The sequence below is a fragment of the Salvia hispanica genome, chromosome 4 (assembly GCF_029641045.1).
Source record: "Salvia hispanica isolate PSC_SH4W2 chromosome 4, Shi_PSC_v1, whole genome shotgun sequence".
Lineage (NCBI taxonomy): Eukaryota > Viridiplantae > Streptophyta > Magnoliopsida > Lamiales > Lamiaceae > Salvia > Salvia hispanica.
Window position 1 is genome coordinate 17,345,447 of NC_142695.1, and position 13,931 is coordinate 17,359,377.

The 13,931-nt window shown below is 30.4% G+C and overlaps 1 protein-coding gene across 1 annotated transcript; it reads left to right on the forward strand.

The window, feature by feature from the left end:
• Positions 1 to 12,010: 12,010 nt before the first annotated feature.
• LOC125193990 (uncharacterized) lies at positions 12,011 to 13,824 on the forward strand. Its single transcript, XM_048091974.2, has 3 exons — positions 12,011 to 12,463; positions 13,311 to 13,431; positions 13,500 to 13,824. Exons 1-3 carry the CDS (start codon positions 12,158 to 12,160, stop codon positions 13,784 to 13,786), a joined length of 714 nt encoding a protein of 237 aa, XP_047947931.2. The 5' UTR covers positions 12,011 to 12,157; the 3' UTR covers positions 13,787 to 13,824.
• The last annotated feature ends 107 nt before the right edge of the window (positions 13,825 to 13,931 follow it).

Genomic DNA, 13,931 nt, shown 5'->3' on the forward strand with positions numbered 1-13,931 from the left:
TTAATACGAGTTGTTGACATTCGATATTCTCGCTATTGATATATGAATTATAAGTGTTATTTTGTTAGTTGTTGACTTTTTAATACGAGTTGTTGATATTCGATATTCACGGTATTGATATGTGAATTATAAGTGTTATTTTTTAGTTGTTGACATATGCAAAGAGAATCTACTTTTGTGGTATATGATTGTTGATGATGCAAAGAGATAATAAGTGATTGTTGTGTTCATATGTTGAGCAATAAATGAAGTGTTTGTTTACTGTAAAAATTGAATAGAAATAGTGTGATTGGTGGTGGAGAAAGATGTGGAGAGTCATATTGTGAAAGGTGTGGGAGTTGTGGATGAGATGGAGCTGTGGGTGATGGTGAGAAGGGTTGAGTTTAGATTGTATTTTATGAAAAATGTTGTTGACATAAATTATATGTAAAACATTGTTGTTGACATGAATTATAAGTAAAACATTGTTGTTGACATAAATAATATACGTCGTTGACATGAAAATATTTGTTGTTGACATAATAGTTGACATAAATAAAGTTGTTGTTGACATCGTAGTTGACATAAATAAAGTTTGTTGTTGACATTGTAGTTGACATAAATAATGTTTGTTGTTGACATTCGATATTCTCGCTATTGATATGTGAATTATATGTGTTATTTGTTAGTTGTTGACATTTTAATACGAGTTGTTGACATTCGATATTCTCGGTATTGATATGTGAATAATAAGTGTAATTTATTAGTTGTTGACATTTTAATACGAGTTGTTGACATTAGATATTCTCGGTATTGATATGTGAATAGTAAGTGTTATTTGTTAGTTGTTGACATTTTAATACGAGTTGTTGACATTTGATATTCTCGGTATTGATATGTGAATTGTAAGTGTTATTTTTTAGTTGTTGACATTTTAATAAAAGTTGTTGACATTCGATATTCTCGGTATTGATATGTGAATTGTAAGTGTTATTTGTTAGTTGTTGACATTTTAATACGAGTTGTTGACATTCGATATTTTCGGTATTGATATGTGAATTATAAGTGTTATTTTATTGAATGTTGAAGATTTGAAGATTTGAAGATTTGAATGTTGAAGATTTGAATGTTGAAGATTCGAAGATTTGAAGATTTAAAGATTTGAATGTTGAAGATTTGAAGATTCGAAGATTTGAATGTCGAAGATTTGAAGATTTGAATGTTCAAGATTTGAAGATTTGAAGATTTGAATGTTGAAGACTTGAAGATTTGAAGATTTGAATGTTGAAGAGATTTGAAGATTCGAAGATTTGAACATTTGAATGTTGAAGATTTGAAGATTTGAAGATATGAATGTTGAAGATTTGAAGATTTGAATATTTGAATGTTGAAGATTTGAAGATTTGAATGTTGAAGATAGAGTTTTAGAGAGGATTTTAGAAAATGATTTCAAACACAATTTAATGAAAAGACAATTATACCCCCTTGTTGACATAATGTGGTATTCGTTGACATTTTGTTAATCTTGTGTATTAGTGGCCCATATTGCATCTCATTTCTCAATTTAGCTAAATAATCTCAACCTAACAAGACCCTATATAATATATATATATATATATATATATATAGGGACGTGTTCAGATCAATAAGTGAAATTCTGTCAAAAATTAAAACAAATCTCAGTCATTGGATCTTGTAATGTAACCGTTAGATTATTGCCACGTGTCATCTAGTAATGTAGATTACTAGTCAAATAATGTAACTTAGCTAATAATGTACTATTTTAGTACAATAATGTAGCATTTTAGTCTAATAATGATAATGTAGCATTTTGGACTAATAATGTAACTTATCACATCCATCCAATCTCAGGATCCAAGGGCTGAGATTTGTTTTGATTTTTAACAGAATTTCACTTATTGACCATAATGCGCCCCTATATATATATATATATATATATATATATATATAGGATTGTGTTAAAATGACAACACCTCTTAAAGTAACACCATACCACCATTCCTAGCCAATCATTTGTACATGTGGACGAATAATAAGCTGCCATGTGGCAATCATAAAAATTGCTCAAGGGTAAATTTTCGCGGACTGCAATATCCAGTACATTAGATTGCAATTTTTCCCGACTGCAATATCCAATACGCTAGACTGCAATCTATAGATTGCAGTCTAGCGTTTATACTATTGCAGTCTAGCATATATAATATTGCAGGTTAGTGTGGTGTCACAGTGTCATTTTAAGAGTGTTGTCATTTTAACGCACCCCTATATATATATATATATATATATATATATATATTAAACATATAAATTCTATGAAAAAAAGATTAACAAATAGTGAACGCTTCGAATGCCATTAGGTGAGAAAAATTTTATGTTTATTCGTTTATATATAATACTTCTAGGGTTTGGAATTATCTCTTTAATTAGTACATTGCACACAGCATAACTTTTCTTTAAAATGAAAATAAAAATGCCATTCCTAGACTATGTGAAAAGATCGAATTAATGCATGCATGTTACTCCCACTCTGTCTTCATTAATTCAAATATATACTTATATCTGTAATATATAAATTAAGTTAGCGTCAATAAACCAACAGAACCCAACTGCCGATCTATTGAATATAATAAATAGAAATCAGATGAGGAATATGCTCTTTGAATGTGTGGCACAAAAAGATAGACATTAACATGCACATTTAACTGAGGAAAAAACAAGAAATTGGGATCTAGGCTAATAATGCGTCCAAAAGCATAGATTTTTGGTTAGTTGAAGAATTTATTGGGGCATTTGAGACTTAATAATATGTATACTAATGACATGAAATTTGAAAAATAAATTTGCATTTTTATGTATGATAGTTTACAAATATAGTTACACTCTTAACCATTTTTTGTTGGCATGTGCTTGATGAAAGACTATCTTCGTGAGAAAGAACATTCATTCTTAAGTATATATATATATTAAGTATCTTGTATATATTAAAGGTGATTACTTATTATATAATGTTATGGAATTAATGATTATTCCATATTATAACACCGATGAATTACCAACCGATCGAGTGCATGAATAAGGAAAAAAGTGTGGAAATCAATAGTTTGAAAGTTGGAATCGCCATACGTATAACACAAATTGGAACATTTAAATTAAATTGAGCACGTAAAGTAAGGTTTGTGTTAAAATGTCAACCCCTCTTAAAATGACAACGTGACACCGCTTATACAACAATATTATAAACGCTACACAGCAATATTACAAACACTACACAACAATCTATAGATTGTTGTATAGTGTGTCGGATATTGCTGAACAAGAAATATTGGTTGGTTAAAGACCAGCATATTGCTTACCGTCTTTTTCCAGATTTTTTTTTGCCACGTGGCAGCTTATTATTCGTCCACGTGTACAAATGATTGGCTAGGAATGGTGGTATGGTGTTATTTTAAGGGGCGGTGGCACCCTAAAATTGCCCCCATAAAGTAATTAGGAATTAACGAATTAAATAAGTAAATGAATTAATAGCTATTTCGTGCCTAAAAATGAGATATTTCAAAAGAGACGGAGGCAGCAATTCTTAATTAATTTAGTCATCATATTTTACGGATATTTAGTATACTACATGATAAAAACATATATATATATATAGCATTGTCCTCTCTTGTCTATAAAGATTGATTTTAGTTGTTTAGAATTCGATCATCTTATAGGAGTGCAAAATTAGGACCGAATCATCTATTTAAAATAAATTTATTGACGCTGAAATACATATCAATTAGTGATATACTCTCTCAACTTGATAGATCTAGAATTTGGATCATCTATATAAAAAATATGTGAGTAATTAGCTATAGGTCTTTGAGTCTTTCGTTTCTTAAAGAGTATCTAAGAATATTGTAATTAGCTAGAGGTCTTCCATTTTGAAGTATATAATCATATTAGACTGCTATTGATAATAATTAAGTAATAAGTAACAGATATACATATATGTTGGAAAAAAGCCCTAACTTACATGTGAAACTAAATACCTCGTTACTTTAACTTTTGTTTTATTATCAACGTGCCTTTGTCGTTCTCATCAGTATTTTGCTTTTATATTCTATTTATATATAGGTTTCTAAACACACCACTTTTTTTTTTTTTAATCTATGTTCTACACTTAAATATTTTTCGATTTTACACGCTCCTAAACAATCCCTTGGTATGTATTGAAGTCTCTCAAAGCATAATTTATGTGTATATTAAAATATATACTCATAAAATACCTGAAATTTTGATTTTCAGTCCAAATATAATTAATAGACAGTTTTAAGATGAATAAACCCTTAAAAGTTGGAGGAAAAAGTGTACATTTTGTTAAAACACAAATACAAAAGGCAATGGCAATAGTAGTATTCCACATGGCTTTTTATCCTCTCTGAATTAGAAAAAAGAAAGAGAGTGGTTGCATATTTTGTTAATCTGATTTGTGAAATGAATCTTAGTGATTAAGCTAATTCTCACAAACACACAGCCCCCACCTGAATAAAGCCGACTCTGACCCTCCAACCCCCACCAATACACACATGCATGCCTAAGTAATATTAATATACGTGTGCATGTAACATATATATACTCCACTACTAAATAGAGTATACTATTTTCAATAGTATTTTCACTGTGGTAAACTTGTGTCGGCATTATAATAGTAGCTTATAATGTTAAAGGTTCTATAAAGTCATTACACTTATTTATTACTATTTAGGAACTTCAAACAAGCAGTATTATGCATGTTTCAAAGAAAATATACTTCAATAATTCTTATTTTAAAATTTTATGTAAAAATTATGTCAAACAATCCAAAATTTTCATCGTTCACTATTTTAACACTATTATAGTTTTCAAGACCCTATTCCCATATGGATAAAAGTTTCGGTGGTCCGAGCATATTATCAGAAAGAGCAAGAGTGAGAAAAAAATAAATAAAATATAGAAATTTCTTGAAATATAATTAGCTGAACACACTATCAGAGTAATTAGCAATAATAAGAGTGTTTTCCTTCTTAATATACGGCTCAATACACTTAGGTAACTATGAAAAGATAACTACTCCCATTTCTATTTATAAAACTAAAAGGTTCACTCGTCTAGCTAGAAATCGATGAGAAAAGTAACATCTAGATCTAGTAAAAAATAAAGATGTGCAAGAACAAGGACGAAGAACAACTAAATCAAGCAGGACATAACCAAAACAAAACCAACATGTATATTCTCTAGTTTTTTTTTTAATTGATGTAATTAGCAATATTTTATTAGTGTATGAGGTTACCAACAACTCCACTCTTTCGCATATCATTGTATTATTCCCTCAACAAGGTAATCAATCTTTTACCTCTTTTCAAAAATATTTTATTAATCACCTTATAAGTTATAACTCATATCTTCGTCTCCTTTCCTAACCCCTTTTCATAAAGATTTCAACTTTAATTATTCTACTTTTTTCCTATTGTGAAAATCATCTTCTTTTTGAAAGTTCAAAATTTTGTAGGCCAATTTGTCACCCTCCATCCCTCCATAAATACCCCTTCCCTTCTCCTCACTTCTTCCCTTTTCCCCTTCTTTCCTCTCTCCGGTTTTCAAAAAAAATATTTATATCGAAAACCATGATGGCTACTGAAAACCCGGTTCTTTACCAACTCCCGGTTCTCGAAGAAACCATTTCTCCTTCCGAAATTCACCAACTCTTATCCCTACTCAACTCCAAACCTAAGACCGGTCCAACCTCCAGCTCGGAGACGAACCGGTCGGTTTACTCCTCCGAGGAGCGCAGGCGTAGGCGGATGATCTCGAACCGGGAATCGGCCCGGCGGTCGCGCTGGCGGAAGAAGAAGCACCAAGAGGACCTCGCAACCGAGGCGAACCGGCTAAAACTTACTAACCGGGAACTTGAAAACCGGCTATCCACGCTCACTCAGCAATGCCACTGGGTCCAACGAGACTCGAACCGGCTATTATCCGAATCGATTTATCTTCAGCACAGACTCGCCGGTTTACACGAAATCTTAGCAACAACCATGCCGCTACAATAATTACAACCGTGATTAACGTTAAACAACAACACATTACGGCTCAAACTAATCCTTAATTGTTTTCCTCTTCTTTTTTTTTCTTCTTTGATAAAATCTTCTCTTAATCATGCATGCATTATATTTATATGTGGTTTTCATTATTTTGATTAACCACTTTTTGCAGCATGATCATGTAAAAATCGAGTCTTTTTTTTGCCATTTTCATAGGATTCTTGATTATAGTTAGGTTAAGTGATTAGTTTGAGGCCAGGATGTGAGATTGTCGACCACATGGGACGACTTTAGAATTATTTGTTTTGCTTTCTAATCTATTGTATATAATCATAAGTTGTGTCATTATTGAGGAGAATCCAATTAACAACTTGACGTAAGAATTAAAAGTTTAATTCAACGCAGACAAATCGAAGGAACACTTCGAATCTTTGCGGATATGTCCGAAAACAATAATTAAGCATATTAATTTGATTAATTATTAATTGATAGTAGTATAAATTAAAGTAAATTATTATTAATTTATACATACATGTTTCATAGAATATCTTCTTTAACTCTCTAATTAAGTACTAGAATTTTGTTTTTTCTCTAAGGGCAGCGTTTTGAACAAGATGACATGAGGGGTGTTTGGTTACTTAAAACTAATTTAGATATGAGATTAACTGAGATTAAATTGTGCGAGATTAAAATTGTTATACGAGGAAGATTAATTAGACTATAAGTCTTGACTAATTCCATGTAACACTATTATAAAATTAAATATTGGGACAAATTCACTTAATCAAACAATATTCATATTATGCAATCATGTTTAATCTATCAAATCGAATAAATCGTGTCATTCTTTGAACTCCAGCATATGATTAATACTACGTGACTTCAGATAAAGTTACTTTAAAATATTATGATAATCTCTGTCTTCGTATACCTTCAACAATCAACATTACTATTATTATGATTTTTAAAAATTTTGAATTTTATAAACTCTCAACTGTGTCTGTTGCGTGACTTGCGTCCTTTTCCATATCCTTTTTGTTAGTGTTACTGTTTCAGTTTTGTTTTGTTTTGTTTTGTTTAATTGCCCTTAATTTTACCCCAAATGATATCTACATGCCTATATAGATCAATATGTTTTACCGAAGTGATAGGGTTCGTATATTTATAAATGGGATTCATTAAAAAAATGTAGAGATCTTCCTGAAATTATATCTGAAATATTGGTTTGTCGTTTATAATATTGTGGAGTTCACTACAACTCCATTAGTCACACTTTCCTTTTCAATTTATTCCACCAAAGCAATGTTACATTTTATATTTGTTGGAAAACGTTTTTTTATCATGTATTAATATATAAAATGTATATTCTCTATCCACTTAACACACAAAACAACTTCTCTTAAATTCTGGTATCATCACTTAAGTGTGACATCTATCTGGGGTTGGAGTACTATATTGTATCAATAAAAGTTCTTTTCTGAAATGTCCATAAAAATTACTCCATGTCTATTGCACTCACTGGCGGATTTAATTAAGAACAAGGGGGTACCATTGTACCCCAAAATATGGAAGTAGCCTAGTGGCAAATGTATTACCCTTCCACAGCATAGACCCAGATCGATTCCTCCAAAGCATGTTTTTGGCCATTTCTCTCCTTTACTGATAATGTTTGCTCATTTATTTCATATAATTTCTAACAATATTTGATTAAATATATATTATTTGTTTTCTACTTTACTTCATACATAGTAAAGCTATATGGTTGAATATAATCTTTGTTAGTAGTATTTATGATTACTATTATACTCATATTTTAGATTATATAGAAAATATGAGGCATTTTATTTTTAATTTTGAACTTTCTATAAACTAATATAAATTCTTTGGTATATAAATATCTAAGAATCCATAATTTAATAGTGAAAATTTTTCAAGTAATAACCCTAAATAATTATTTTAATTTAATGTGACTTAATCGAAAAATTAACATAATAAAAGAAAAAAGATCGATTTAATTTTATATGTTCAAGTCAATATAATTATTTATCGCACCCCAATATGAAATTTCTGGATCCGCCACTGATTGCACTAGAATATGGGTAGAAGTTTCAAAAGCAATAACTTTAGATACACTTTATGAAATTTCTAACATTTTTTGTGTTCGGGTATGAAGCAACTTTAAATCCTTCAATCAGTTGTCTCACCTTTCGCAATGCCTTCAAATCGAACGGAGAATAGTAATTGTATCTACCGACGAATACTCTTGGTCTAACCAAAAAATGTTTATAGCAAATTGAAATGTAAAAACATATATGTGCAATGTTTGGTAAATTTTCAGTTAACACATGTTAATGATATTAGTGTTATAAATAATATGCTTGCTATAGCGTGAGATCACACAAGTACTTGCAACACAAAACAAAACAAAAAGTTCTAAAAAGAGATAAATCGTATTGGAGTTACAAGAATAAATTTAACAGCCTAGTATATAACTGAGTCGAATTAATCTTCTTTCCCGTTGAAACTTCGTTGGATTACAAACAAGATGAGTGAGGGAAGTTGGAAACTATATATAAGTATTGTTGTCCAATTCCAATTAATTGGAAGCTATATATAAGTGTTGTCCAACTCTAATTAGTTTGAGACCTTCCAATTTTGGAAGTAACTTGAAAACAATTATGTGCGTGGTGCGAGCAGACTTGACCCAAAGCGGACAATATCAAATTAATATGCAGCAACGGTCCTAAGAGAAACCTCACTGAAATCCTATGCATATATATATGTATAATATATGCGAGCGTGTGTCATATAAAAGTTGATTTAAAATACATGTCTAAGGTAAATTATACAGTTTCTATGTATACTTCTAGATTGGTGGTTAGTAAAGAGCATGTCATCTTATGTTATTGAAATATTGATGGTGAAATGTGTTGGGTTATTGTCTGTCTTTGGTATGATTTGCTGGAGGATTTGGAAGAACATAAATGAGTTTGTGGCGTTGAGAGTGATGATTTTGGCTGTTTTACATATGTTAAATGATTAGAATTGTAACCACACCTTTGCATCATTTTATTTCCCAAAATCACAATTTTATTAATTATATAAGCTCATATAGTAGAACATGTGTATATGAATTAGTCTTAAAGCCAATATTTTGACACGTCGTCAGTCAAAATAAAGTTTCCACGAAAACTATAAAAGTCCGAAAAATGGCCAAAACTTTACCAAACAATTATGCATTTGTCACCTCAAACAAAGGCTAGTAAAACCTAAACTTGTGAAGATTCTACACAAAATCTTGAAACACGAATAAAAATCAACATAGTGCTACTTGAATATTATCCACATATCTTAATCAGCTTTTCATGAGAATCACTATTCTATATAGTATTAATCTTGAATGGACGTGCATGAAAATGAAAATAAAGGAGTTTTAGATAAGTACTTGAAAAAAAAATTCTTACGTGTTGGAAGAAGTAATCTAATTTTTGGTATACAAGTGAATATATATTGCAGGTCTTGTGTTGGAAAATTGATCAAAATCATAGGTAAATTTTGTTTGCATTCGGGTTAATGATTCACTCTGCATCCTAATGAAACTAATTTAAATTATAATAGTACTGTCTCAGTAAAAATTTATTTGTTATACTTTATTTATTTAACTAACTACGGTAAATAAATAAATTAATAGGGGATGAGCGACTTGAAAGGGGAGAAAAAGATGCGTGTAAACGAGGAAAGAAACAAAACAACGAAGAAAAAAATGACGTATAAAATCAAATAAGGCAAAAGAAATTGCAAAAGACCTCAAGCAGTATTACCTATGTAGACTATATATTCATTTCAATGGTGTGGAAAAATATAAGGATTGTTTATATACTTCCCTCTAACTAAAAACAAGAAATAGTAATAATTCCTTCGTAAATCAACTAATGCTCCACCAACTTATCCATCAAATTGAAATATAAGTTTAGAAATCATAATTGCAACAAAACGTTCATCTAAGTTACAGGGGTCAAAAGAAGATAATTGGATATGATTGAAAATCATATTCATGCATGCATATATGTATATATTTTTTATATCTAGGATATCCAATTTGCTTTATTCAAAGATCTAAAGTTTGTATTATCATTTCAAAATCAACTTTTACACTTTTTTAGTACCTAGAGTGTATTGTCATGGTGTGGAAAAATCGTTGCATGTCACTATGCATATCAGATGTGTTAAATTTTTAAATAGGACTACAAGAAAAAAAAAGATTTTGGCATCAATGGGAAATGGATATGCAGTCCCATCAAATCAATGAAAATTTAAAGTTGTGACCAAACATAATTAATTAAAAAAATAAAAGACAAATGGTTGGTGGAGTTCATCTTTTTAACTTTTTCTTTCCCATTGTGAATAACGCGTGTTATGTTACAAGTTCATTATTTATAAGCAAATTAAGGCATTTGGACAAGAAAATTCTACTATATGAAAATTCTAGTCCTGTGTATTTTGTTACTTATAATAACTCAACTGGATAATATTTTTGATATGTTGTATGGAGATTATGATGCTGAACTTGTTATGTAGAATAACTTTTACTATTTCAATTTCAACATTTATCTTTATGTATGATTGATTTTCCAAATTTAAAATCTATGCTGCAAATAACACACAGCCTGATGCACGGTGTTTATATCAAATCTCATTATATCTTGTGTTTCTATATAATAGTACAACTTTCAAATCAATTGAAGTATGACTTAGATTTTATTTGTTTTTGAAAAATAGCTCCAAAAAAATTATGCACTATCAAATTATATCGAAGGAATGTAATTTAAATTTTGAGTAAATACAATATTTAAATAATTCCCATAATGATACAATAAATTAACTTAATTTCTTTATAATAAATCAAGTTTATTGTAATCTCCATTCTACAATAATAAGAAAATACTTAATATATGCCAAAAATAGGAAGACGGAAAAGGACATATGCAATAAATTTTTTTCTAGAAGCACTGGAATTTTTTAAGTTTCAAAGATTTAAGAGATAGAAAACCTTATTTTTGAGAGAAAGTTCTCTCAAACAAAAATTAAGTAGCTAGATAAAATCATTTTGTACTATGATTACGTGTTATGATATTTTGTGTATAAGTACTAGTACTACTTAAGTACTATACTTCATTTGTTGGAGTCGCGAGGTATTTTAGTCCAAAAAAAATACTTTCTTTAACTCATAAAAAATAGATCATTTTTTGTCATTTCGGACTGTCCTATAAAAGTAACAACTTCTATTTTAGAAAAAATTATCTCTAATAAGATGGGTCTTTATTTACACTAATAATATTCTAATCATTTTTTCTTTCTATTTCTCATATATTACTAACTGCAGTACTGCACATCAAACTCATTGGTCTATTTTTATGGGACAGATAAAGTATAAAAATACCTCAAGTGCAAAGTCAATGGACATTTCATAATTTTTTCCATAGTAAACAATACAATTCAGATATAATTCAATCATTGTAATTTTATGTACATATCAAGAGATGAGTCCCCTACGGCCCTACCCACAACATGCAGAATTGGGATTTGGAGCTATATGAAATTAATGCCGTATGTTACATGCGTTTAATTACTTCTTATTGTGAACATTGTTAGGTGAAACCTATAGTTGAGCTGATTTTTGCAGTTTCACTGTTCATTTATCTCATATACTACTATATTATAGCTATACCTAGCTAGCTTGATAATTACTTACATAATACCAATTACTAAAGATGCACATTAAAAAAGAAATCTTGGTCTGTTGAAATTTTGAGATGAATGAGTCCCCTACCACAGCAGACAGATTTGGAATTCTATAGTAAGTCTTATACACAAATTGACATATGTTTGTCACATTTAATGAATATCCAAAAAATGTAACTTGTCAAGGCCCATCCCTCCAAATTTGAATCTTGGCATCACTATCTAACTCCATCCTCCTTGTATTCATCAACCAACAACAACCATCTTCTTATCTCTTTATTTGTTCTTCAAAAATGGTTCCATTTCTCTCAAATTGTACACAAATTAAATAATACTAGTAGCATTTTCCTTTGACCATGCCTAAATTGCTTGCAGATTTTCTCCAAGAGCAGCAAGAGCCATTTGCCTTAGAAGTTTACCTTGTCGAAAGAGGCCTTACCTTTCACAATTCTGCTAAATATGTGGCGCCAAACTGCTCATACTTTGTTCGGGCCGCATTCAGCCGCCTCGTCGTGGCTAATGCCAATGGGGGCCTGAGAAATTTCCTTAGCGCGAAGCCGGAGAGCGCCTCTTGCTTGGAATCCGATGGCGGTGGCTCACATTGCTCTGAGTCAGCTATTAGACGGTTCGTTAAATGCGGGAATTGCTTCTTCGATAGAGAGGTACAAGCAATCTTATATTATGCATAAATCATTGTGTTAATAATACTATAAGGTGTGAAGGTCGGCAATATCAATATTGATGAGTTATTTGAAATTCAAGCACACTATTATTCATCAAAACATATTGTGAAATTCCATTTGTAAATTTGTATTTACATTATATGGAGTAGCAACTTTATTAATCTTGATGAGTGGAGAACTTTTTTTTAATTTGACCTATGAATGTAGTCATCGGACTTTCTCCTTAGTGACTCAATTCTTTTTTGACCTATGAAGGTCTACTAATGTTTAATTATTATTTATTTTCATGAATTTTGTCTCTTATTATTTCTGATTATAGATACATCTCGCGGTAACATGAATTAGCGAATAAAGTCATAATACTCCATATGCTAACCATTACTTCTATTTTCTTGTATTCGTTCAATGTTTTCTCATATAAAAACCTAGGATGAGTTGGTGAATAAAGTCATTGTCTGTGCTACCCATTTCCTTCTACTTTTCTTATATACATCCAATATTTTGCTTGCTTTAGTGATTTTGTTGACTTTTATTAATGTTTGTTTTTGGAACTAATGTTATACTTATACCCCATTTGTACCTCGATATTTGAATATCTTTATGGATTTTTTTTTTCATAAATTTTATTGCTCCTACTTCATGCTTCTTTCTCTTTCTTATTTTATTCTCTACCAGTTCACCTGGATAGTACTTTATTCTATTTGGACTTCTCATTTTTTCATCTTCGTAACTTGTCCTTTTGCAATGTCATGATAAGAAATGCACTACTAGCAACTGTTTTCGAATGTGGCAAAAGTATATGGTTAATAATGAAGCTCCAACACAGGTTGAAGATGCAGACACAAATTCCAAATCGAGGGCTGAGGAAGAAGACAGCAAGCAGCAACTGAGTCCAATCTCCGTCTTGGGAGAAATAGATCCAGATCAAGATTCACCAATTTATTACAGTAAGATGTCATTCTTTACAAAAATCTCAAATTTATAATCAAGAACTAATGGCTCAATCTTTCAACAGAGCAAGGCAGCATCAATACTTTAAGCTCAACAGCACAATGCAAATTGGAGCAACCACAACTTTATGTTATGAGAAAATCAAGAGAACCAGAGCCATGCAACAAATACATTATAAACAAGATGGCATTGGACCAAATAGAGCGGCAAGAATTGATAGAAAAAGGAGACAATGCTGTTTTGGAGCAACAAAAATGGGAGATTTCAATGGAGATTGAGAACGAAATACTTGAAAATGTTATCCATGATATTGTAATAACATGGCTGAATTGGAAATATTTCGTGGCATAAATTTCTTGGTTATAAAGTTAAGAATTTAAACAATGTAATTAATTTTGTTTCGAGCGCATCGAGCAAATAATGAAATCCAGAAAAATATACAAATACCTAAGAAAGAATATTTAACTTAAACTTCGTCAGCCTCAAAATCAATAAA